The sequence below is a fragment of the Manihot esculenta genome, chromosome 4, assembly GCF_001659605.2.
Source record: "Manihot esculenta cultivar AM560-2 chromosome 4, M.esculenta_v8, whole genome shotgun sequence".
Taxonomy (NCBI): domain Eukaryota; kingdom Viridiplantae; phylum Streptophyta; class Magnoliopsida; order Malpighiales; family Euphorbiaceae; genus Manihot; species Manihot esculenta.
In genome coordinates, this window is record NC_035164.2 from 34,971,124 (window position 1) to 34,992,937 (window position 21,814).

Genomic DNA, 21,814 nt, shown 5'->3' on the forward strand with positions numbered 1-21,814 from the left:
CCATTTGTGTTACAAGCAACTGTAAGTCTCCAACACCATTAAACTTTCTAAATACAGTCAATTATCAACAGTAATAAATAAGAGTAATCAACCAGTTAATAGGAGAGAGTTTTGCAATTCAAAAATAATAGAGAATAGTAGTTACTCATATAAAAAGAAAGCTACTCCATGACATCCACTTCCAACAACAGTAGCATAAGAAGTCCAAGTCCAGCAACTAGAAGAGAACCCCACAGCAGCAATTATAGCTGTACAAGCAACATCAGAGCCTGTGGCAGCCAAAGCTTTATGATAGAAATGTTGGGCATATCTTTAATCGTGCATTGTGCAGATTTTAGAGTAATCACAAACAACATCAAGTGCAGAGATTCTTCTAACTTAATACATAAAAAACATGCTACAAAATCCAACTGAAATGCCTGCAATACACAAGACTTTTACTAAACAAGAAAAATTTTGCACAATAAACAGAAGAGAGCAGAGTAAATTATTTGTCTGCACACTTTATTACCAGCAATGGCCTTTATATAGGCTAAATGCTAGCAGAGCAACTGAAAATCCTGGAGTCTAGGACAAACTTAATCAAAAAGCATATTACTAATTTACGCAACAATTGGTCCCTTAAATTGATGTTTCACATGTAACATTCAGTTTAAGCATATCTTCTAAACATCATCCACCTAAAGTGCAAACACCAGAAGCTTTTCGGACTGTCTGGAATGCGGGAAATTTGAGGGATTTGGTTAGAGTATCAGCAAGTTGATATTCACTTCTGCAGTAATTATATCAATCACTCCATGATTCGTGAGACACCACAACAAATACTAATTCACATCCATATGCTCTGCTTTGACCGTGTAGAACAGGATTTTTAGAGAGGTTATTGATGAATTATTGTCCCAATAAATTGCAGTGGCTTCCTCGTGCCTGAAATGTAGGTCTTTAAGAATTTCCTTCAGCCGAGCAGCTTGACAAGCACAGGCTGTTCCAGCAAAAACTTCAGATTCCGTCCTGGATAAGGTGACAAAGCTTCTTCGATGATCATGTGACCGCATAGTTCCTAAATGCCATATATATGAGGAAGGTTCTTCCTTTGATGACACACCATCTCAGCTTCATAGAATCTCAAGTCTGCTCGGAGGCGTCTGTGCAGAGAATGGTTTCTAAGATTGAATGATCAATAGCCAGGAAGAGATTGTACTTTGCTTATAAATCTTTCAACTTCAAAGCTCAAACCCTCAAAGTACAGTACCTACGGCTGGTTCTGCTGCTCCAGAAGCAACAACCGTCCAGTATCTTTTGGACCTCAAGAAGTTCTCCATGAGCTTACTCTTGAAAATCTACAGTAGTAGTCAAGCAAAAAGGTCAAGCATTTGCTTCCTCCAATATCTAAAACAAGCTTTAAATAAAAAGTGCAATCATGAAAATATATTACTAAAGCTTCAATCATGGTCCAACTAGAATTGGAAAAGTGGAAGAATCCTCAGCTTTTCCAACTACATCTACTTGTGCTCCTGTTTTAAAATTCTTGTGGTGGGTGATGCTACTTGATCCTCTTGTGGGTATCCACTAAGCGAGAAAATTTAGCGTACAGTGAAGAAGAAGAATAAATTATAATAATTAACCAATGAAGAGGAAGTGAAAATAAACTAATAATAATTAAAAATAAAATTATAAACTAATATTTAAAAAATAAAGCTTATTGGGAAATGGGTTTTACTCTTGTTTGATAAGCCGATCCAATATACAACGCTCTCAAAGAATGAACAGTGAACTGTGAGTGCAGAGTTGAAGAATTCTGAGTTGCAATGGGCTTAGTTTCTGCCGTCGTCTTTGGCCCTACTGGCTTGTATTCCTTTGTTTCGGTTTCGTCTGCATGGCTTCTCGATCGTCTCCGTTACATCAGCTCATAGCTATGACGGACTCTCTGTGCTGTGATGACCCAGTTCTTAAATTGGTTTCTCAGCTACGGTTGGTGATGAGACTACCTCTCGTAAGTTATTGCTTAAGGTTCTTGGCATCAAGAAATACTTCTCTGTGGTTTATCAAGACTCGATTGCTTAAGGTCTGGCAGTTTGCTGATGAGTTCCAAGTGAAACGAGGTCTACCAGGTCTTTTTATCTTGAGCTTTTCTTTTGATGAGCAGGTTCGATTTGTTCTTGAGGGTGGTCCTTGGAATATGGACCCTAACCTTCTGCTCTTTTAGCGCTAGTCCCCTAATGTCTCTATCCATGCGGTTAAGTTTCCTACCATGAACTTCTGGATTGGTCTGTATGGTTTGCCCCCAGGCTCATGGACGCATGCTAATGCTCAGCGCGTAGCTTCATTGTTTGATGGTTTAATCTCTGTTTCTTCATTAGATCAGTTGGACGTGGGAAGGCTTTATTTTCACATTTGGGTTCGCTTCCAAGTTTCTCAACCATTAGTTTCTGACTTTTATTTTAAATCTGGTTCAAGCAAGGTCTGGGTATCAGTTCTGTGTGAAAATCTGCCTTTCTTTTGCTTTCACTGCGGTCGCTTGAGTCATGTGCTCCATGTGTGCTCTTTTGTCCCAGCATCTCCGGTTGATGAGCTCTTCAGTTTTGAATTTTGTATGTGGCTCTCTGCTCGCTCGACGCTTTCCCGACAGCCCATAACTGCTATTTAGTGAGCTCCTGCTATCTCATCAGTGCCTCCAGAGCAACTGGGCCCTTCATCGGCTTTAGTTCCCTTTCTTCTTTCCGGTGATTCTGCCGGCCTTTAAGTCGTTTTCGATGAACCTGGTGCACGGCAGTCCCTTCCCTACTTTTTCGATCCACGGCTCTGTTTCCTCATGCTCACATGACCTACTATTGTCTGGTGTTTCCATGCAAGCTTCCATGTAGCCACGTGATGTGCAGTGTTTTTCTTTTCCACCACCTACTGATGTTTCTCCTCTGGACACACACCGGTGCCTTATTGCTTTCGGTGTGGCAGCATTTGCAAGGCTCAACCTCTCATTCGGTGCCACTGCCACTTTCTCAATCTGTGCCCCAAAGGCTCTCCTTTTTTGATGTTTTTGCTTTGTCTTGGCCTCTGCTCACGGTGCCAACTTGTGCGGCCACATCTCCTTCCATTGGTTGTGGAGAGCAGAGTTATACATCCACTACATGTTCCTCTCTTTCAGTTGGTTTGGTAGGACGGAAACGACAGTTTGGTGATCTTGATTTTTGTGACCACCAATGCCTAATACAGGCTCTATTTCTCTTATGGATCATTGCTCGGCTTTTTCAGCAACTTTACATCTAATTATGACAGAACGGAAGGATTTGGACTTTGCTCTTCTTGATCCTTGCCTCCTTGATTGTTTGGTCCATCTAGCTAGCAGTTTGCTGCATCCTGAAAATATTTTAGCCAATCCTTCTGGTTCTCAAATTGAGCAGTTGTTGCATAGTACAAGCTCTTCACCTATGTTTTCACGGCTCCCTATGTCTTATTTGGCCGCTAGGACCTTTGATACTGAGTCTGGATTTGTCCTTCCTCACTCTTGGCGGCGACGTCTTCTGAACATAGTGGTTATTTCAAGTTCTCCTCCGAGTGCTTTGCTCTCTGATGCTATTATTACCTCTACCTGTGTGGTTAGTTCTTCTGAGGCTACGGTGGCTGGCCTTGAGCCACCTGCGACGCCATGATATTGCTGGTTTGAAACTGTTAGGGACTTCGCAAATCTCTGACAGTTACAGCTCTGCAAGGCTTTTATGTAAATACAAGTTGTCCATAGTATTTCTTATGGAAACTAAACAACATTGTACATATATGCAGCATTTACAACGTCAGTATGGTTTTTCTTTTTCCTTTTTTGTAGAACCGGTGGGTAGTTCAGAGGGTTTATCTCTGTGGTGGAATGAGCCTGTCTCTCTCTCCCCTTCCTTGGTTACCCAACATTTTGTTGTATTGTACAAATGGATACTACTAATATCCAATGACATCTTACTTTTGTTAATAGTTATTCAGTCCTAAGTTCTCAGGATTTTCTGTGGAATGATTTGATGCGTTTGTCCACTTCTTCTTCTCTCCCTTGGTGTTGTATCAGTGATTTTAATACTATCCGTGGTTAAGAGGATAAGATTGGTGGTTGTCTGTTCGTTCATCCCAGGTGGCAGGATTTGAGGCATTTATAAGTTCGTGTGCTTTACTTGATCTTCCTTATAAAGGTCCCTCTTATACTTGGTTTAATAAAAGATTTGGAACACGAGCTATTCAACAATGTTTGGATCGTGGATTGGTTTCACCTGATTGGCTCGTGAGTTTCCCTCGAGCTCAACTGCTCCACGAGGATTTGCTTGCCCTTGACCATCGGCCTCTGCTGTTATCTCTTTTAAGTGGTCCACTTAGGCGATCCTTTGTCTTTCGTTTTGAAAGTAAGTGGCTATTACATCCTCCATGTTCTCAAGTAATTCAGTGGGACTGGAATGCTACTTTTCATAGTTCAGCCATGTTTTCGCTGATGTGTCGCCTGCAATCTTATAAATCTTGCTTAAGTTCCTAGCATTATCATCACTACAAAAATTTTCAAGATTACCAACGGATTACTAACGAATTATGATCCGTTGTTAAAAAGTTTGTTGGTAAATTTTTACCAACGGCTTTGAAGTCCGTTAGTATTACTAACGGAATTTTCGTTCCGTTAGTAATACTAACGGATTTACTAACGGATTTTAAATTCGTTAGTAAATTGAGAGAAAAATAATTTACTAACCGATTTTAAATCCGTTAATAAATTTATTAAAAATTTAAATACTTTTAAAATAATTATTATTTCAATTAAATAATAAATTTCATTATTAATATTATTTTTTATTAATTCAATAAGATTTAAAATTATATTATTATTGTTACTAAGTTTGTAATTTATGTTCAATATTTATTAGAAATATATAGAAAGTAGAAATAAGAGAAAAGTAGATGAGAGAAAATGATAAAAAAAAAAAAAGAAAGAAAAAAGAGAAGAAAAAAATGATAGAAAAATAAAAATTATGAAAAAGAAGGAAGAATGAGAGTAGAGTAAAAAGATGATAGAAAAATGAGAAAAAAAGAGGAAATGATTAGAGAAGAAAATAATAGAAAAAGTATAGATAAAAAGAAAATGATAGAAGAAAATAATATGAGAGGAAATAATATGAATGATAATTATAGAGAAAATTAAGAATAAGAGAAGAAAATAATGGAAAGAAAATAGAGAAAGTGAAAGGAAAATTATGGAGGAAAATAAAGAAAATAATTAAAGAGGGAAGAGAATGAGATAAAAAAGGATAAGAAATGAAAGGAAAATAATAGGAAAAAAAATGAGATAAGAAAGTGAAATGAAAGAAAGTAATAGAAAAAGAAAGAAAATGAGGGAAAGGGAAAGAAAATGGAAGAAGTAAAAATGATAAAATGAATGAATGATAAAAGGAGAAAAGTTGGTATTATATTTATAAAAGTAGATCACTAACGGATTTACTAACGGATTCAAATCCGTTAGTAAATTTTGAAAAAAAAAAAAGCGGGCTTTTTTCCTCCAAAAATTATTAACGGATTTTCAAATCCGTTAGTAAATCTTTTAGTATTACTAACGGATTTACTAACGGATTTAAATCCGTTAGTAAATTCTGAAGGAAAAAAAGAGCGGGCTTTTTCCCTCCAAAAATTACTAACGGATTTTCAAATATGTTAGTAAATCCGTTAGTATTACTAACGGATATTTATCCGTTATTAATCCGTTAGTATTACTAACGGTTTACCAACGGATTTGAAATCCGTTGGTAAATTTTTATATAAAATTTTTAATATTAAAATTTACCAACGGATTTTTAAATCCGTTAGTAAATTCATTGAAATTACTAACGGATATTCATCGGTTAGTAATCCGTTAGTATTACTAACGGTTTACCAACGGATTTTAAATCCGTTGGTAAATTTTTACATAAAATTTTTTATATTAAGATTTACCAACGGATTTTAAAATCCGTTAGTAAATCCGTTAAAATTACTAACGGATTTTCATCCGTTAGTAAAATCCGTTGGTAAATCACAACTTTCTTGTAGTGTCATGTTTTGTGAAATGCAGTTACTCAGGTACATAATTTGCAACTACAATTGCAGGTATTGTACAATCAGCCTTTCGCTAGTTTCAACACTCATATTGAAGCGTCTTTATTATCTCAACTTTATTCTCTGCTGCAGAGCGAGGAATGGTATTGGCGGCAACGTCTCAAATTCAATGGCTCAAAGAAGGGGATCACAATACCAAATTTTTTCATGTCTCTACACTCCGCCGTCTTCAGTACAACCACATTGCCTGACTTCAGGATGAGTTCGGCTGCTGGCTTGGCCAAGATTTCATTCTTAGGCCTTTTATTCGTAATTACTTCCATACTTTTTACTGCTGGGTCTTTGTTGCATTGTGATCATGTTCTCGTTGTTGTACCTATCTTGGTTACGCCGGCTATTAATGAGGCCTTACTATGACCAAGTAACTGATGCAGAGATTCATCAGGATGTGTTTCAGTTAGGAGGTGACAAGGCCTCTAGCCCGGATGGCTTTCCTGGTATTTTTTATCAGCGCCATTAGAACATGGTTGGACCTTCGTTATGTCTGGTAGTGTGACGCTTTTAGGAGACTGGTTTTTTGCTTCATAAGATGAATAGAACTAACATTGTCCTTATCCCAAAGTGTCATAGTCCGATTGGTGTTCATCAGTTTCAATCTATCAGCCTTTGTAATTTTGCTTACGAAGTCATTTCTAAGACAATGATAAATCGGTTGAAACCGTGGATTTGTACTTTAATCCCACCTGATCAGGCTGCTTTTATTCCATCTCAGGGAATTCAAGATAATATTTTAATCGCATATGAGGTTTTCCACCATCTTCGAATGTTCATTCCCTGGCTCTGAAATTAGACATGTATAAAGCTTATGATCAAGTGGATTGGCTTATGATCATGCAGTGCGTTATTACAGTTAGTTTTTCAATTTTGGTTAATGGTGTTTTTATTGCTTCTTTCCAGCCTTCCCGAGGTATTAGATAGGGGAATCCGTTATCTTCTTACTTATTTCTTTTTGTATCTCAGCTGCTCTCTTATTTATTATCTTAAGCGCATGCTCATGGACTTATCAAGAGTATTAAGGTAGCGCATTCCGCTCCTCCAATCCTCGATGTTCTTTTTGCTGATGATACTCTATTATTTGCCTTGCTTCTCGACAAGAAACAATTACTCTTTTTGGTCTTCTCCAGTCTTATACCTTAGCTACAGGACAAGCTATTAGCTATCAAAAGTCGCATATTTTCTTTAGCAAACATACGCCTCCTGATCTCAAAGATGCTATTTTACGACAGTTTGGAATGCAAGAGATTTCTTTGTCCTGTCAATATTTGGGCCTTCTAGCTCTCCTAGGTCAATCTCGTCAGCAGGTTCTCTCATTTGTTCTAGATAGGGTTTGCTTGAAAACTCAACCTTGGAAACATAAACTGCTCTCTCAGGCTGGCCATGCTACTATGATTCAATCTGTGTTATCTGCTATTCCTTCCTACTCAATGTCTATTTTTTTGTTTTCTAAATAAGTGACATCCCAACTGAGCAGTCTGCTTTCTAATTTTTGGTGGAAGAATGATGTCCATAGCCTAAGATGCGTTGGATTAGTTGGTAATGGTCTTGTACTTCAAAGTTTTTTTGTGGACTTGGTTTTAGGGATTTTAAAAATTTTAATCTTGCCTGTTTGGCAAAACAATGTTGGCGACTACTTCATAACCACGATAGTTTGTGGGCCCATCTACTCAAGGGTATTTACTTTTCTCACTCATCCTTCCGGCATGTGTCTTCTAAGCGAGGTAGTTCTTAGATGTGTCAAAGCTTGCTTGCAGGCCGTAATGTTCTTCGCCTTGGTACTCGCTTGAATATTGGTGATGGTCCGTCTACTTCTCTTTGGTCTGATCCTTAGATTCCTTTGGCATCCTAGTGTTTTGCTCCACAGCTTACTTTTTGTCCTCCTAACATCACTAAGGTGGCTGACTTAATTGATCATCGTGCTTTAGCTTGGCATCAACGACTGATACATCTGCTCTTTGATACCCCTATAGTCCCTATTATCTTGGCCATTCCAGTTGCTCCACTTGGTATAACTGATTCCTGGGTTTTATATTTCACATCCAATGGGCAGTACACAGTTAGGTCAGGTTATCGTCTCTTGATAAACTGTGCTCTTGATTCTGATCACCCTTTGCATTTGTCTAGCCATTTGTGAAAAAGTATTTGGACCGCTTAGGTCACCCCTAAGTTGTGTATCTTTCTTTGGCATTCCTTTCATGGGGCTTTACTTGTGTTTTCCAATTTGCTCCATCAACATTTAGTGTCTTCCTCTCTTTGCCCAGTGTGTCAATCCTAATTGAGACCATTGAATATTTATTTTTCTTTTATAATTTTTCAGAGCAGTTTAGTTTCTTAGCCCACCTGACTATAGGTCTTTCACTTTTCCAATCTTCTAGCCCTTATCTCCTTATAGTGGTTATTATCACTTTATGGCATATTTGGAAAGCGAGGAATAATTTTGTTTTTAATAGATTGCAGCTTGATTTTCACGCTATCTCTCGTCAGATTTTTTATGCTCTTTGTCAATTTCAGTTTAGTGACATTTTTTCTAATCGTTCCTCTTTGTCGACCATCTCCTTGAGAGTGCCTCCAGATTTGACTTGGCATCTTCCTCTTTCTAGTGTTATTAAACTTAATTGCGGTATAACTTGAAACAATAAGTTTTCTTTGGCTGTTGTAGTTATTATTGCATCTGACAGTACGAGCATTGTTCTTTTTGGATTTACTAAAAAATTTTGGTGTTTGTCTATTGGTGCTGGTGAAGCTCAAGTTATTTTGGAGGGCATCTTATGAGCATTAGATGTAGGTTATCGGGCTAATGAGTGTGAGACAAAATCTTCTACTCTTCGTGCAGCATTTAGGGATTCACTCCTCTTTTTTGGAACATTACTTCTATCATATTGACTATCTTTTATTTTCGTTCTCAGTTTTTGCATCTCAAATTCTCTTATATGCCTCGGTGTAGTTAATTTTTTTGTGAATTTAGTTACTAAACTTTATAAAATTTATTATCTTTGAACTAGTTGCTGTATAGCTTTTCAAAATTGTCCCAACTTTTATAATCATCGTTATCTTTGGCCTGTAATGCATTTATTTGCGTGATAAAAAAAATAAAAAATAAAAAAAGTAAAAAAGGCCGATCCACAAAAATCTAGAAAACTCGGCCCATTCCTCTTCATCAGAAAAACCTAGCAGAAACCCTTCTCTGTCTCCGATTGTCCGCAACATCTTTGTCCGTAAGAAACTGCATTCCTAATGCAACTTGTGTTCCTGTTCTAAAGTTTCTGTGCTTCCAGAATGGCCAATACCCTAATCAGAAACCTTCTTTCTCAAGTGCAAAAACGTTTTCTGCTTGCATCTGCAATACCCTTCTCTTCCAATCCAACTTGGCCCACCACCACTTCCTCACCGTCATTTAAAGTTCAATGCCTCGTTAATTCATCTGGGATTCCCTTAGGATCTGCTCTTTTAGACTCCAAGAAATCTCAATCTGTATTCGAAGTCTTTAAAGCTCACAACTTCAGTGACGCCCATGTGGCCAGATTGATCGAAAAGCGGCCTGCTGTTCTCCATTGTAGAGTGAGCAAAAATCTTCAGCCTAAATTCGAGTACCTCGTGCAAAATGGCTTTGTAGGTGAGCTTCTGCCTGAGCTTATTGTGTCAAATCCGACAATTTTGAGAAGGGCTTTAGATGCCCATATCAAACCATCTTTTGAGTTCTTGAGATCTTATCTTTGTACTAATGACAAGATTGTAGCAGCTATAAAGCGTTGTACATGGTTGTTGACGTTTGATTTGAAGGGTAGAATGAAACCAAATATAGATTTCTTGATACAAGAAGGTGTGCCTCCTCATATCCTAGAATACTTAATTAAGTCGCACCCAAGAACACTAATGCAGAAGCATGATAGGATAGTTTATGCAGTGAATGTTGTTAAAAATCTAGGAATTGAACCGAAATCTCGAAGTTTTGTACATTCTGTTAGAGTAATGACATCAATGAGTGAGTCTACTTGGAAGAATAAAGTTGAGCTGATGAAGAGTTTTGGATGGAGTGAAGAACAGATATTGTCGGCTTTTGTGCGAGAACCACTTTGCTTAGCTTGCTCAGAGGAGAAAATCAAGAATGTTATGGATTTTTATATGAACACTATGAAGTTGGAACCTAATACTATAATTGTATATCCCAAATTTCTTATGTATGCAGTTGACAAAAGACTTCGTGCAAGGCACGATGTTTTGAAAGTTTTGGAGTCAAAAGAACTGATTGAAGGGAAAAGAAAAATTGAATGGCTGCTCACAATAACTGAGAAGAAGTTCCTGAAGAATTATGTTAACAAGTATGCAGATGAAGTCCCAGGTTTATTGGAGGCTTATGTTGGAGCCAAGAAAGCTAAAAAGAAACGTACTGCATAGAAAAGTAGTAAATCTGCGTTAACATTGCAAAACATTAATAGCAATATGAGTTAGTTTCCTACCATTTTAGAACGGTTTCTTTAGATCATATCTTAGTGGTTTTTCATGATAATTTGGTTCCATTTCCTTTGATTCTTTTTCGCTTTTCCTCCTTTTGATGCAGCTGTTATTCACTTCTTACCTTGTATTTGAGCTTGCAACATTGATATCATAACTTTAACCATGTACACTCAGAGTTAACAAATTTTGATAATTTTTTGATGTCAGAAAATCCTGTTGCTGTTCTTATTGTGAATTTGTCTTGTTGCTATGACACCTTTGCTAACCTTCAACTTTATGTTATTGCTAACCTGAATTCCCTCTGAAAAAATATGACAAGCAATTAGAAAAGAAATTCCCATTAAAAATGGCAATAAATTGGAGACTCAAACTTCACCATACTATCTCTTGATTAACTAATGCAGTAGAAAAAAAAAAAGATCATGATGATAGGAAATTAATAAAGTTAGAAAAGATCCAGACTTTTGCAGCTTATATTTGAGAGACCTAAAACAGAAAGTGTTTCCATATATCCCCAGACATTTAGGAAAGGCTGTCCTATTAGTTGTCAAGCACTTCAAACTGAAACTATGCCTTCGTCTGCTGTCTTCAGGATGTTAACCTGGAACTTATACTCATCAGCATGATATCCCTTTAGAAAGGTGGTAAATTATGTTGTAAATCATTTAGAGTTGGCTACTCTTCATGCTTATAGTGGAGGGAGGCTTTCTCCAGTGAATAATGGTGGATGTGAGGGGAATTTACAATAAATCATTAATGTTTTTGTCATAGCTGCTACAACATACATGCACAAAGTAATTGAAAGATGAAGCAGCATTGTGTACTTCCAGATTGAGAGTTTTTGCATATGAAAGTAACATCAGTAAGCTGTTGAATGATTCAACTTTCTCCTCATCTATACCCTTTCCTTCGCTTCTTCACAATCTATTGAGGAATTGACTTTACAGATCTATTAACCAACTTTTCATTTGTTTTAGGCTTGACAAATAAGAGAGCTGATCCATAATGAAGGCGGAAGCTCCTAAACGCAAATTTAGTGCTTAGTTGGTAAAAACTTACACAAACAAATATTTAGATGCAACTCCTGCTGGGAGATTCAGGATTTTGCTATGAGCTCAAGCTCTAATATCCCATTATTATAGCAAAGACAGAGGACAGAAAGCAAGCATTCCTGAGGTCTACATAGCTTCTTCTCTGGAGATTCATAATGGTAACAAAGATGGTGTGTATAGGTAATGCAGTGATTGGGTTTGTGAGCAAACCTCCAATTATTTGCTAATTTATTTCTTCTGGCTGAGAATTTCTTGTGATCATGTACTGTATATATATCAGAATCCATCTTTTTGACTACCAAAAACTGCTTTGCCTTGCGATCATATTGAGAGCTTCTTGTTCATTTTCAAAAATGTACTAATATATTTTGAGAATTTTAATAATTTATCTTTTACCTTCAATTGTAAATAAAGCATGCCTGATTGCTCATATTATTTGGATCGACAATTTCCTTTTTATCATCAAACTTGTAAGCATCTAAATTTGGCTTTAACCTCACGGTAATTTTCACTTACGGTTACTAAACTTAAATTACAGTTTTATGGCAGCCATTAATTTTTAATTTGTTTTAAAAAAATTAACAAAATTTAAATATGTATTTGAAATAGTCACTTAGTGAGTTTTTAGTGGATTTCTCGACATGACATACTTTATGTAGCTAAAAAAAATAAATCATTTGCCATGTAGAGGCCGTTAATTTCGGCATGACAAAATTCTTTTAAAATCTTTTTGTTTATAATTGTACTCGTCGAGAATTTAGATGTGAACATAGACCCTGCTTTCTATCAAACTTAGAAGACTTGGAGGAAATGAACTTGAAAGCGTTGAAGAATGTTGGAAAGGAAACTTTAGTCATCATTTGTCATTCTCCTCTGTTTCATGTGGGTTTTAGGGAGGAAATGAACCAAAAGCAGAGGGCCATAACCCAGTGAAATAATGAAGCACACTTTATTTGAAACAATTTCATCCTCATTGTCATTGTCTTCCTCCTTTGTTGTCGAAGACCTGACTATGGGGTACATGAGGGATGATAGCGGCGAGGCACAGGAAATCATGAGCGTCGATTCTCGAGGGGATTACTCTGTCGTCTGTCATTGGATGGTCCACAACTTCTCTCGTATTAAAGCACCGGCTTCCTCCTCTGCCATCGTTTCAGCTGCAGTTGTATCTACTCTTTTTTATACCCATCTTTACGAAAGTCCGAGCAAGCCATACCAAAGTAATACCTGCGAGGATCCCAATGGGAAGCCTTCTCTCCAGGATGAGCACATGGACATTCTGTCTAGCCATGTGACCTCCAACATGCGCAATGTCTTGCATGAACTCATACATGCAAAAATGATTATAGGAGAAGGCATCCACAAGCGATTCCAAGTCATCGCTCAACAAGTTTTGCTTGTTTGATGGAAGGTAATGGTCAAGCACCGTTAAAGAGTTGAGAAAATGAGAACCGGTATTTCTGCATCTGTAGTTGCAGAATGAAGAGGGCAAGAATGACGTCGACTCATCAAAAATTGGATTCGTATGAGAGATTTAAATGGTCGGATTTGAAGGGAAAGACTCTAACATGCTAAAGGATTTTTTTTTTTTTTTTTAAACCACGTAGGACATGCTATGTGTACATATAACCAATGCTATGTGCACAGTAATTTAAATTCAATGGCTATGAATAAAAATTGCCTATAACCTCATTAACCTTTGTTTTTCCTTTTTTCCCTCTGGAAAATAAGGGCTTTCATTGCTCAAAACAAATCATCGAGGACACTGCTACAATATTTTGGCAAAAAGTCCCAAAATGAAGGACTAGCCTAAGAATAGGTAACCAAGGCTAGCTAATGTGCTCAGCAACCGTTTTAGCTTAGGGAAATATCTTCAATCTGATGGAAAAGAACCTTGAAATCTTAGATAACGAGATCCCATTCAGACGCATTCTCCCCTTCTGATTGAAGCAACGCAGAAAACGTCCTGAGAATTCACATCAGTCGTCACCCTTTAACATAATGGCTTTGAAGAAGCCATTCAATGTCTCCCGAAGAAGACAAGGTTCATATGCAAAACGAGAGAACTAGAGATTCCTTGCATGTGAAAGTGAAAACAGTCAATCACTCGATCTGTAAAAATGGAATTAAAAACTTACTAACTTTGGACCATAAGGTCAGTTCAAATACTGCCCCCTCTTAACATAGTTTTTTGCATTAGGCTCTAAAGAAATAAAAACTCATCTTAATCACCGAAAGATGCATTTGATATTTGTTTAGTAATACAACAGAAAAAGCAAATCCATATGAAAAATAACAAACTTTGAGAGGAAAAAAATTTCTGACTTCAAATCACAAAAGTGTGGAAAACCATAATAAAAATGCCACTAGATCACATACAATTTAAGGCTCCTATCAGTTGGTAAGCTCCATAATGGCAGAAACTATGTCTCCATCGGCTGCCTTCAAAGCCTTAACAGCCTTCGACCTAGAGACTCCTGCTTGTGTCATCACCAATTCAATATCCTTTGGCTCAACTCCAGTTTCATCCACCTCTTCGTCATCCTGGGCCATGGTTGAAGTCTCAGGCTTGGAAATCACATGGCTGAGATCAGGAGCCTTAAACTGTTCTGCAGCTTGAGTCTGTAGTTGTGAGCTCAAGTCCTCAATCTTAGCCTCCCCAAAGACAACATATGTGTCTGATGTTGGGCTTTTAAAAACATCCGGTTTTGAGATAACAAACAAAATCTGATTTAAGTGGCAAGCAATGCTATGTGTAAGGAACAAGGCAAAAATATATAAAAGCAGAACAAAAACAACAGATTTATCAAATGAGGTGGGAAGAACACACATTCTTGCTCTTTTTCACAGTAACACGACTAACACCAGGGATAGGTTTCATTCCAAGTTTCAACATTGCTTTTCTGCTCTTCTTTTCACTCCTGCTTTGCTTTGACCTACCACTTGCATCTCCATCTTGTTGTCCTATGAGAAAGAGAGGCAGAAAATTCATTGGCATAAATAAATTGCACACTGTATAAGAGACTGTTGCATCTTTAAGGCCAACTTTTTATAAATTTGGAAAAGGCAAATAAAGAATCAAATCAGTTGTCTATTACCCTCAGCTTCATCTTCGTCCTTGTCATCATCATCATCATCCTCATCATCATCATCTTCATCATCAACAACATCCTCTACCACAGGCTTATCAGACTTGGAAATAACAATGTAAACATTGCAATTAGTAGCCCTTAGATTAAAGAACAGTTGAGAAGAATCAAGAGGAAAAGTAAGTATTCTATATCACAAGATATCAGCATTTTTCCCCTGTTGTGCAAAATAACCAAAACAACTGACGTACACAACAGGTTGAGCAAGTGTAGGAGAATACAAGAACCGCATTACTCTATGTAAACTACATATGAGGGTGATTAACCACTCAAACAGATTTCATATGCAGCATCGCGAGATAAATGAAAAATAGAGAGTTTTCACTTGGTCAAGTCTAATAGCAAGGCCTGCTTATCCATAAAGCTCAACCACTAGAACTGCACAAGCCAAAAACACATTTACCATTAAAGTTTTCTATCGTAAGTTAAATGATTTTAGAGGATTTTTGTGATATATAGCGACTCTATCACATATAATTTAACAAATAAAAGCCGCGTAGAGACAACCCACGTACATATATCATCTGTAAACTACTTCCAGTATCTACATTAATGTTTGAAGCAAACACGCCAAATAACAACATTCACACACTAATCAACAAATGGCAAACGAATTTAACTATTTTTTCAGCTTTTTGTATTGCTTTTGATGCCACGTCCATTTTGAATTTTTCCAAATCCCCTTTCATAGTGATCCCAGTCTAACCTCTGGGCAACCAAAAATGGGGAAAAAGGTAACATTAACATATTAGATCTATTAAAAGCAGAACAAAACAATATCAGAGAACAATTATTAACACGGCATAACAACTGAAAATAACTTCAGATCCCGCTAGAAACTAATCAGAAGAAATACAAAAGCACACACACACACACAGAGAGAGAGAGGGAGGGGAGGGGAGGGGAATGAAGTGCCTACCTCGAGGATCTTCTGAGCTTCGAGCTGAGCTGCGAGCTCTTCCTGGGTCTCGGCAGTCATGGTTTTGTTGTCGATAAGGAGGTAGAATAGACAGAGAGAGAGAGAGTCCAGTCCGAACACAGAAAAACCCTAAAACCCCAAAAGTCTGAGGATGCACACTGTTGACAGAGCTGCTATTTATAGTCCGGGCCAGTTGAAGACTAGACTCATTTTAGTTAATGGGCTGGCCTCGATGTCCGATTTACTGACTACCGAATGAACTCGGCAATAATATGTCCGGAGCCAACTTCGGTCCGAGTTTAAATCGAAATTAGTAATTTCAATTAAAATTTAGGGGCCGATTTCTACTGCTCTGATTTGGTTGTGGGCATATTTCAGACCACTTTTGACTTTTGAGTTTTGATTCTAATTCTGGTTCAACTGAATTGAGACAATTTAGTAAAAATATTTTTTTAACTTTTGTGCTTTTTAGATGCGACTAAATCGTCGAATTGAACCCTAAGATCCAATTCAACAAGAGAGAAATTGTTAAACCAGCCTGTTCTAAACCATATCAATTTCGAGCACAAATACAATCTTATTAATAAGTATTTTATAATTTATTATATAAAAATTGTTGTTTACTAATATGAGAAACTGGTCATCCATACTGGCTCGTCCACATTCCACAGGGCAATCCTGGCCCTGGAGAGGCTGAACAAAATTAAACCAGCAGCAGCAGCAGCACGTCAGGGATCAACTCCCTTGAAACCGGCAGGTTTATATAAAATTGACGCTTGAGTAAAACTCGTCTGTACACGCACAAGTTAAAGAGCAAGAGAAGTCATTGGAATTGCTTCACCTACAACTTAACAGGCCTGCAACAAATTAATATCACCAACCTTGAATATTTACCATTTAAGAGTGGGAATACGAGAGTTTTTGTCAACAAATATGAATCATTTTCTATCAAAGATCAAATCATAGACAAATCTCAGGCTGTTTCTTCTGTTGTTACTTGTTTACTATGTGTTGCCCAAAATAAAAAACAAAAAGTGTTTTGTGGGGGGGAAGAAAAGAACGAGAGAGAGATTCGGTTGTTCTCAGTGCCCTATACAACTTGGAATAGACATTTAAGTGGGGAGCATTGCACAGATCACTGCTGGTATTTCAGGACCATCCGCTCCCACCACCACCACCCAAAAGGGAGCTCTTCCCAGATTCAGTACTCCATCCAGTAGTAACAGTCTCTGTATCATTATCAAAACCACCTCCGCTACCACCAGTACTGTCCTTTCCCCATCCACTATTCCCACCAAAGTTACAGCTACCAACCACCTAGTCATTGCCGCTTGCAGGACCACTTCCAAGAATACCCTGTGAATCAGAACCATTCTTGCCCATTTGCCTCCTCCAGCATTCCCAACTTTACCAGAGGCATTCCAATAGTTTCCACCCGAACGATTGGCGTCCCAACTTCCACCACTACCATTACCATCACAAAACATGCTCTTCCCATCACCATCCGCACATTTATCTTTAGGATTTGTGCCCCAGTGGTTGCTATTATATGCAAAATCACTTCCATTCCAGCTGTCATCACCCCTTCCACTACTTGAGACATGCTCCCGCCCCTGCCAGCTTCTGCCCCCACGCCCATTTCCATTCCTGCTACCTGCATTTCTGTTGCTACTTTCAGATGGCTCATTGCCACTAGAGCCATGTCCTCGTCCTTGTCCTTGTCCTCGTCCCAGTCCAGGGCCGGCGGCCATTTGGCAGAGGCAATCCACTTGGATGCCCATTTTTTTTATATCCATCTCCACTATAAGATTTTCTGCCTATTAATGATGCAGAAGAAATTTTTAAAAATAAAAATAAAAGTCATACATTGAACTACAAGACATTGTTCCCATGCACATGTGGCCAGGTATAACAACAATATTCATTACTCACTTTTTAAAAGAAGCAAAAAGAAAAGAAAGCAATGAAATTTCAGCATTTCATGCCTACATTATGGAATACGTTAATTATTAATGTACTACTCCAACATACAGTTCAAATAAAAGAGTACAATTTTACCTTTGTAGCCAGTGGTTGAAGGTTCATCTCTGTTTGAATTAAACTGGCCTTGCCAACCATCATTACCACTGCCCATGGATGCTCCACTGGAATAACCAGATGAGGGATTTCCTATCAGCATTGGGCCACGTGGTGAATCATCAATGTGTCTTTGAAAATATGCCACAACCTGTTCAATCTTCCCAAATATCTGCCTCCTAAATTTGAATCCCTCAGGCTGCACACCAATATATTCATGACGGAGGTTTGTCCTTATGTAGGACAAGATGAAACTTGAAAGTGCCAGGATGCTCATAAGAAATACCAAAACAGTAAACTATCTTCATTGGATGTTCAGATTTCTCTGCTCTTAAGAGCTCATCAACCTCTGCCTTTGAACCCCTCTTAAATTTTTTGAAGTTTATGATTGCCTTGACGTGGGTTACTAATGGATTAACATACTGATCGATAACCTGCTTATGAAACAAGGGAAATGACTATCATTGTCAGGAATCAACAAGCTCAAAAAATCCAATCAAACAAATACATGTTAAAGAAAATTGCCACAGAAACAAAGGTTGATTCAGTAACTATAGCAAATATTCAGAGTTTCAGACAGGTTAAGCTACAATGTGGATCATCCTGAATACCAGAAAAATATATTTCCTTTATTCATCTAATTTTGCATAATATACGCACCACATTGCATAATTGCAATTCATTACACCAAATATAGCAAAATATCTTACAAACCCAATTGTTTTCCAGTCTTGGAAGTTGAAACTGAATAGTTTTGAATTATATTTTGCAAGGAAATTCAGCAGCAAGTCTAATTTGACCACTGCAAGCAAACCAAAATTTGATGCATCAGAATTAGGTTCACATCAATAATTTAATATAATCACAATTCACATGGATATAATGGCAAAGACAAGCATGTAAGACTGCACATGATAACCTTTCAAGATAGCAGAGATCAAAGCACTGACCTCATCCAAATCCGCTCCTATCTTCAATTTTTTCCCAATGTGGAGCAAGCTTGCAATATCTCTATGGTCCTTTTGACCTTCAATGATGTCCTTGTGAACATAAACTCCATTATAGACTTTCAGAGATAGTACCAAATAATAGACGCCTCTTGGACTTGGATGAAAAATATTTTCTCCAATCTCCATGTCAGAAAGGGACTAAATAAAGTAGATGAATGCATCCCTTGTTAGTTCTCAGTAACATGCAAAATTAATTTAAACAACAAAGTGTTGTATTATGACAATAAAACATGACACTCCGAACTAATATACCTCCATTGCCTCATCGGCAGTGATATTTTTAAAGCGCGGATGATTAACAGTCTTCTGCTTGAAATGTTTCTTTGCAAGTTCATTCTTGCAGGCTTCATCTTGCTTTCTTAAAAATCTGTTCTTGCCTTCACAATAATAAGGATCAATATCATGTAAAGTTTGATATCTACAACTCTTCAACTCACTTTCTTTACAAGTAAGAAGCACTTGGTATCTACTCTTTTCAAGTGGTTTAATCTTGCAAGTAACAAGATCACCTTCATGTAATTTCTCTGTCAAAGAAAAATCATCATTCCCATCCAAATAATCATCCTTCATTATCAACCCAGTCAATCCAAAGTCAAGAGCACAAAATGCTTGTTGTGGTAGAACTCTGCGAACAATAACCTTAATAATTCTTCCTTCAGATGTCCTCGTCCAAAGAAAGAACAAATATTGTACAAAGCTACGGAAAGAGGAAAAAGAACTCACGACATTATCAGTGTGTCCTAAGCCTGAGATTCTGTTTTCTCGGAGCAACTCGAAACCTTCATCATCAAGGATCATATCCTTTAATACTTTCTTAAGGAAATTGAAAACATAGTGCTTCAAAATCAGTAATCATATCATGCATTTATCTAAGTACATTTTAATATTAAGGTAATAAAATAACCTTTTCTTATTTTTCTTGCTTTTTTGTCTGTCTTTCCCATCTTGGTCGCCTTCCTCTTCCTCCTCATCATCGTCAACTATAAACCTGTCATTCTCAAACTCATCCAAACCATCCTCTGTTCATCCAAGATGAGCCAGTACCAATAGTTAATTTAAAAGACTTCCACATGAACAATTGAAATTATCAACAATAGAACATCCATACAAAAAAATCACAAATAGAAAACAGCAAAAAAAAAAAAGGAAAAACTCGTCCATACTTCAGCAACAGATTTAATGAAAATAAGCTACAAGAAGACACTAACGTTTAGCATGTCGTTTTAAGTTGCAGGCTGTAGCACTTTTCACCAGAAAAAATACAGAGTCGATTAATATTGTGCTAAAAAATTGTAAGCAGAAGATAATGGTTATGCAGGATCCCATTAATTAAAAAAAACAAAAGAGAAAACTAACACAAATCAGGAAAAAAGCCAGCACACAGACACAGTGCACCTAAAAAAGGAAGCACAAAAATGCAGGATATGCAATTGCCACCTTTTAAAAGAATAATTAGCTAGAATAAAATACCTACCAATGCCATCTTCAAAACAAAGCAGAAGTAAGAGCAGCGTTTGCCAAGAATGAGAAACAAAGACTACTGAGAGTAAATGGAAAATGCCCACGTGAAAAAAGTTCAAGCAGAAGGAAAACCACCTAATGAAAAAGAGAAGTATATTTGCAGAAGGCAGAAAGTTAAAGTAAGAGAAGAAGGAAACACTTCAAAGAACTAGGCAGAGAGACTCGTTACAAAAGAGAATACTTTAAATTCTCGGCATCTTCTCGCAGGTTATTATGCTACAGAAGAATGAGAGAGCCCCCAAAATATCGAGAAACACGATAAACTGAAGCTTTGAGACCCATTTCGCCGAACAGAAATATCTTTTCTTTAAAGATAATATCATCCATGCGAAGCTTGGGGAGTACTCAACCCCAAGGGTTCAAATCTCAAAAAACTAAACACCAAAACGGAAAATCCATCCGAATGGACAGAGTCATCGAAACTCTAAGCTAGCAGAAAACCCAGATGTAGAACCCTAATAGCCATAACCCAGCAAGCAATATCCATAACACCATACATGATACTCATACTGTATGGGCCATACAGAAAAAGTATGGTTTCTGCACTCGTAAACCCACAAAAATATTTCTCTGTAAATTAATTCTTAAACCCTAAAATGAAACGCTTATAAAGAACGTAGAAGCATAAGCACGTATATAAAAAAAAGAAAAAAAAAAGCGTATATGTATGTTTCTAAACCATCATCTTCTTCGTCTTCATCCTCTAGAATAACATTCTCTCCCTTTCTGTTGATTACTTCAACTCCATTATCTGTGAAATAACAACCCCAAATATCCAAATAAAGCAAATAAGGTACTGCTAATCCGAAAAATGGATTTCGTGTGTGCAAAAATATGAAAGGGGATAAGGACGGAGACAAAAAACCTTGCTCATCATCTTCATCAACTAACATGAGCTTTCTCTTGGTGTCCGTCATTGAGGGTTGCTAAAAAAACTCTTTGTTTTCCCTTTTCGTTTGCTCTACGAGAGAGCACTGAGATGAAAATGGAAACAAGGGGACCATCGCCTGTCAGAAAGTATGAAGGACTGTGTGATACTCTGCAAAGAAAGCGCACTAAGTGAGTGACCTTTTGCGTTTATTTACAATAATGCCCCGCCGAAGGTAAGCCTTCCACTATAGCAGTAAATTAATTGTCCGGTGCCGTTTGGTTGGCGGGATAAAAAAGGCAAAATAGTAGTTTTAGCCAGTATCGTTTATAGAAAACAGGCGTTTGGCATGTTAGATTTTTTTTTTTTTGGAAAAAAAGTTAAAGCGATTGGAGTTGTGGTTTACCTTTGTGATTCAATTTGTTATTAAAATAATATTTAAATATGAGTTTTAAACTATCTTGAAATATATACATTATCATATCAAATTAAATCATGAATTTTGAAATAAATTGAATATATTAAAATAAAAATATTTATTTTTATTTTTGAAAATACATGATATGTTTTTATGGTTTCCCTTTTTCTTAAAAAGGTGTATAAATTTCTATTATAGAGTCACTAACATTTATTTCAAAGTTTTATAAAATATTGTT

General features: G+C 37.1%; 3 protein-coding genes across 15 annotated transcripts; 1 reads left to right on the forward strand and 2 right to left on the reverse strand.

Annotated features, from left to right (window-relative positions):
* The first annotated feature begins 9,127 nt into the window (after window positions 1–9,127).
* LOC110613684 lies at window positions 9,128–11,939 on the forward strand. Its single transcript, XM_021754919.2, has 2 exons — window positions 9,128–11,425; window positions 11,541–11,939. Exon 1 carries the CDS (start codon window positions 9,385–9,387, stop codon window positions 10,501–10,503), a length of 1,119 nt encoding a protein of 372 aa, XP_021610611.1. The 5' UTR covers window positions 9,128–9,384; the 3' UTR covers window positions 10,504–11,425; window positions 11,541–11,939.
* Window positions 11,940–13,834: 1,895 nt separating this feature from the next.
* Window positions 13,835–15,844, reverse strand: LOC110613685 (nascent polypeptide-associated complex subunit alpha-like protein 1). The gene is made up of 4 exons (XM_021754920.2): window positions 15,684–15,844; window positions 14,714–14,807; window positions 14,446–14,579; window positions 13,835–14,342 (listed from the first exon to the last, which is right to left on the reverse strand). The coding sequence occupies exons 1-4, from the start codon at window positions 15,741–15,743 to the stop codon at window positions 14,010–14,012; spliced, it is 621 nt and encodes a 206-aa protein (XP_021610612.1). The 5' UTR covers window positions 15,744–15,844; the 3' UTR covers window positions 13,835–14,009.
* A 763-nt stretch (window positions 15,845–16,607) lies between these two features.
* On the reverse strand, window positions 16,608–21,356 carry LOC110613143 (transcription elongation factor SPT6 homolog). 13 transcript variants are annotated; one of them, XM_021754117.2, is made up of 8 exons: window positions 21,156–21,355; window positions 19,674–21,041; window positions 19,279–19,548; window positions 19,022–19,146; window positions 18,679–18,907; window positions 18,470–18,561; window positions 17,742–18,193; window positions 16,608–17,500 (listed from the first exon to the last, which is right to left on the reverse strand). In XM_021754117.2, the coding sequence occupies exons 2-7, from the start codon at window positions 19,741–19,743 to the stop codon at window positions 17,975–17,977; spliced, it is 1,005 nt and encodes a 334-aa protein (XP_021609809.1). In that variant the 5' UTR covers window positions 19,744–21,041; window positions 21,156–21,355; the 3' UTR covers window positions 16,608–17,500; window positions 17,742–17,974. The 13 variants fall into 13 exon arrangements, with proteins under 13 accessions (XP_021609809.1, XP_043811858.1, XP_021609805.1 ...); XM_043955923.1 differs by having other exon boundaries at window positions 19,279–19,394; window positions 19,493–21,041; XM_021754113.2 differs by having other exon boundaries at window positions 19,022–19,548; window positions 19,674–19,788; window positions 20,970–21,041; window positions 21,156–21,352.
* Between the last annotated feature and the right edge of the window lie 458 nt (window positions 21,357–21,814).

Coding starts and splice junctions, on each gene's coding strand:
- LOC110613685 (XM_021754920.2), bottom strand. CDS start 15,743: ATGACTGCCGAGACCCAGGAAGAGCTCGCAGCTCAGCTCGAAGCTCAG. Junction 14,808..15,683: donor AAGCTCAGAAGATCCTCGAG/GTAGGCACTTCA, acceptor GTTATTTCCAAG/TCTGATAAGCCTGTGGTAGA. Junction 14,580..14,713: donor GGACGAAGATGAAGCTGAGG/GTAATAGACAAC, acceptor TCTTTCTCATAG/GACAACAAGATGGAGATGCA.
- LOC110613684 (XM_021754919.2), top strand. CDS start 9,385: ATGGCCAATACCCTAATCAGAAACCTTCTTTCTCAAGTGCAAAAACGT.
- LOC110613143 (XM_021754113.2), bottom strand. CDS start 19,743: ATGATGAGGAGGAAGAGGAAGGCGACCAAGATGGGAAAGACAGACAAA. Junction 18,562..18,678: donor GATCTCTGCTATCTTGAAAG/GTTATCATGTGC, acceptor GTTTGCTTGCAG/TGGTCAAATTAGACTTGCTG. Junction 18,194..18,469: donor ACTGGAAAACAATTGGGTTT/GTAAGATATTTT, acceptor TTTCATAAGCAG/GTTATCGATCAGTATGTTAA.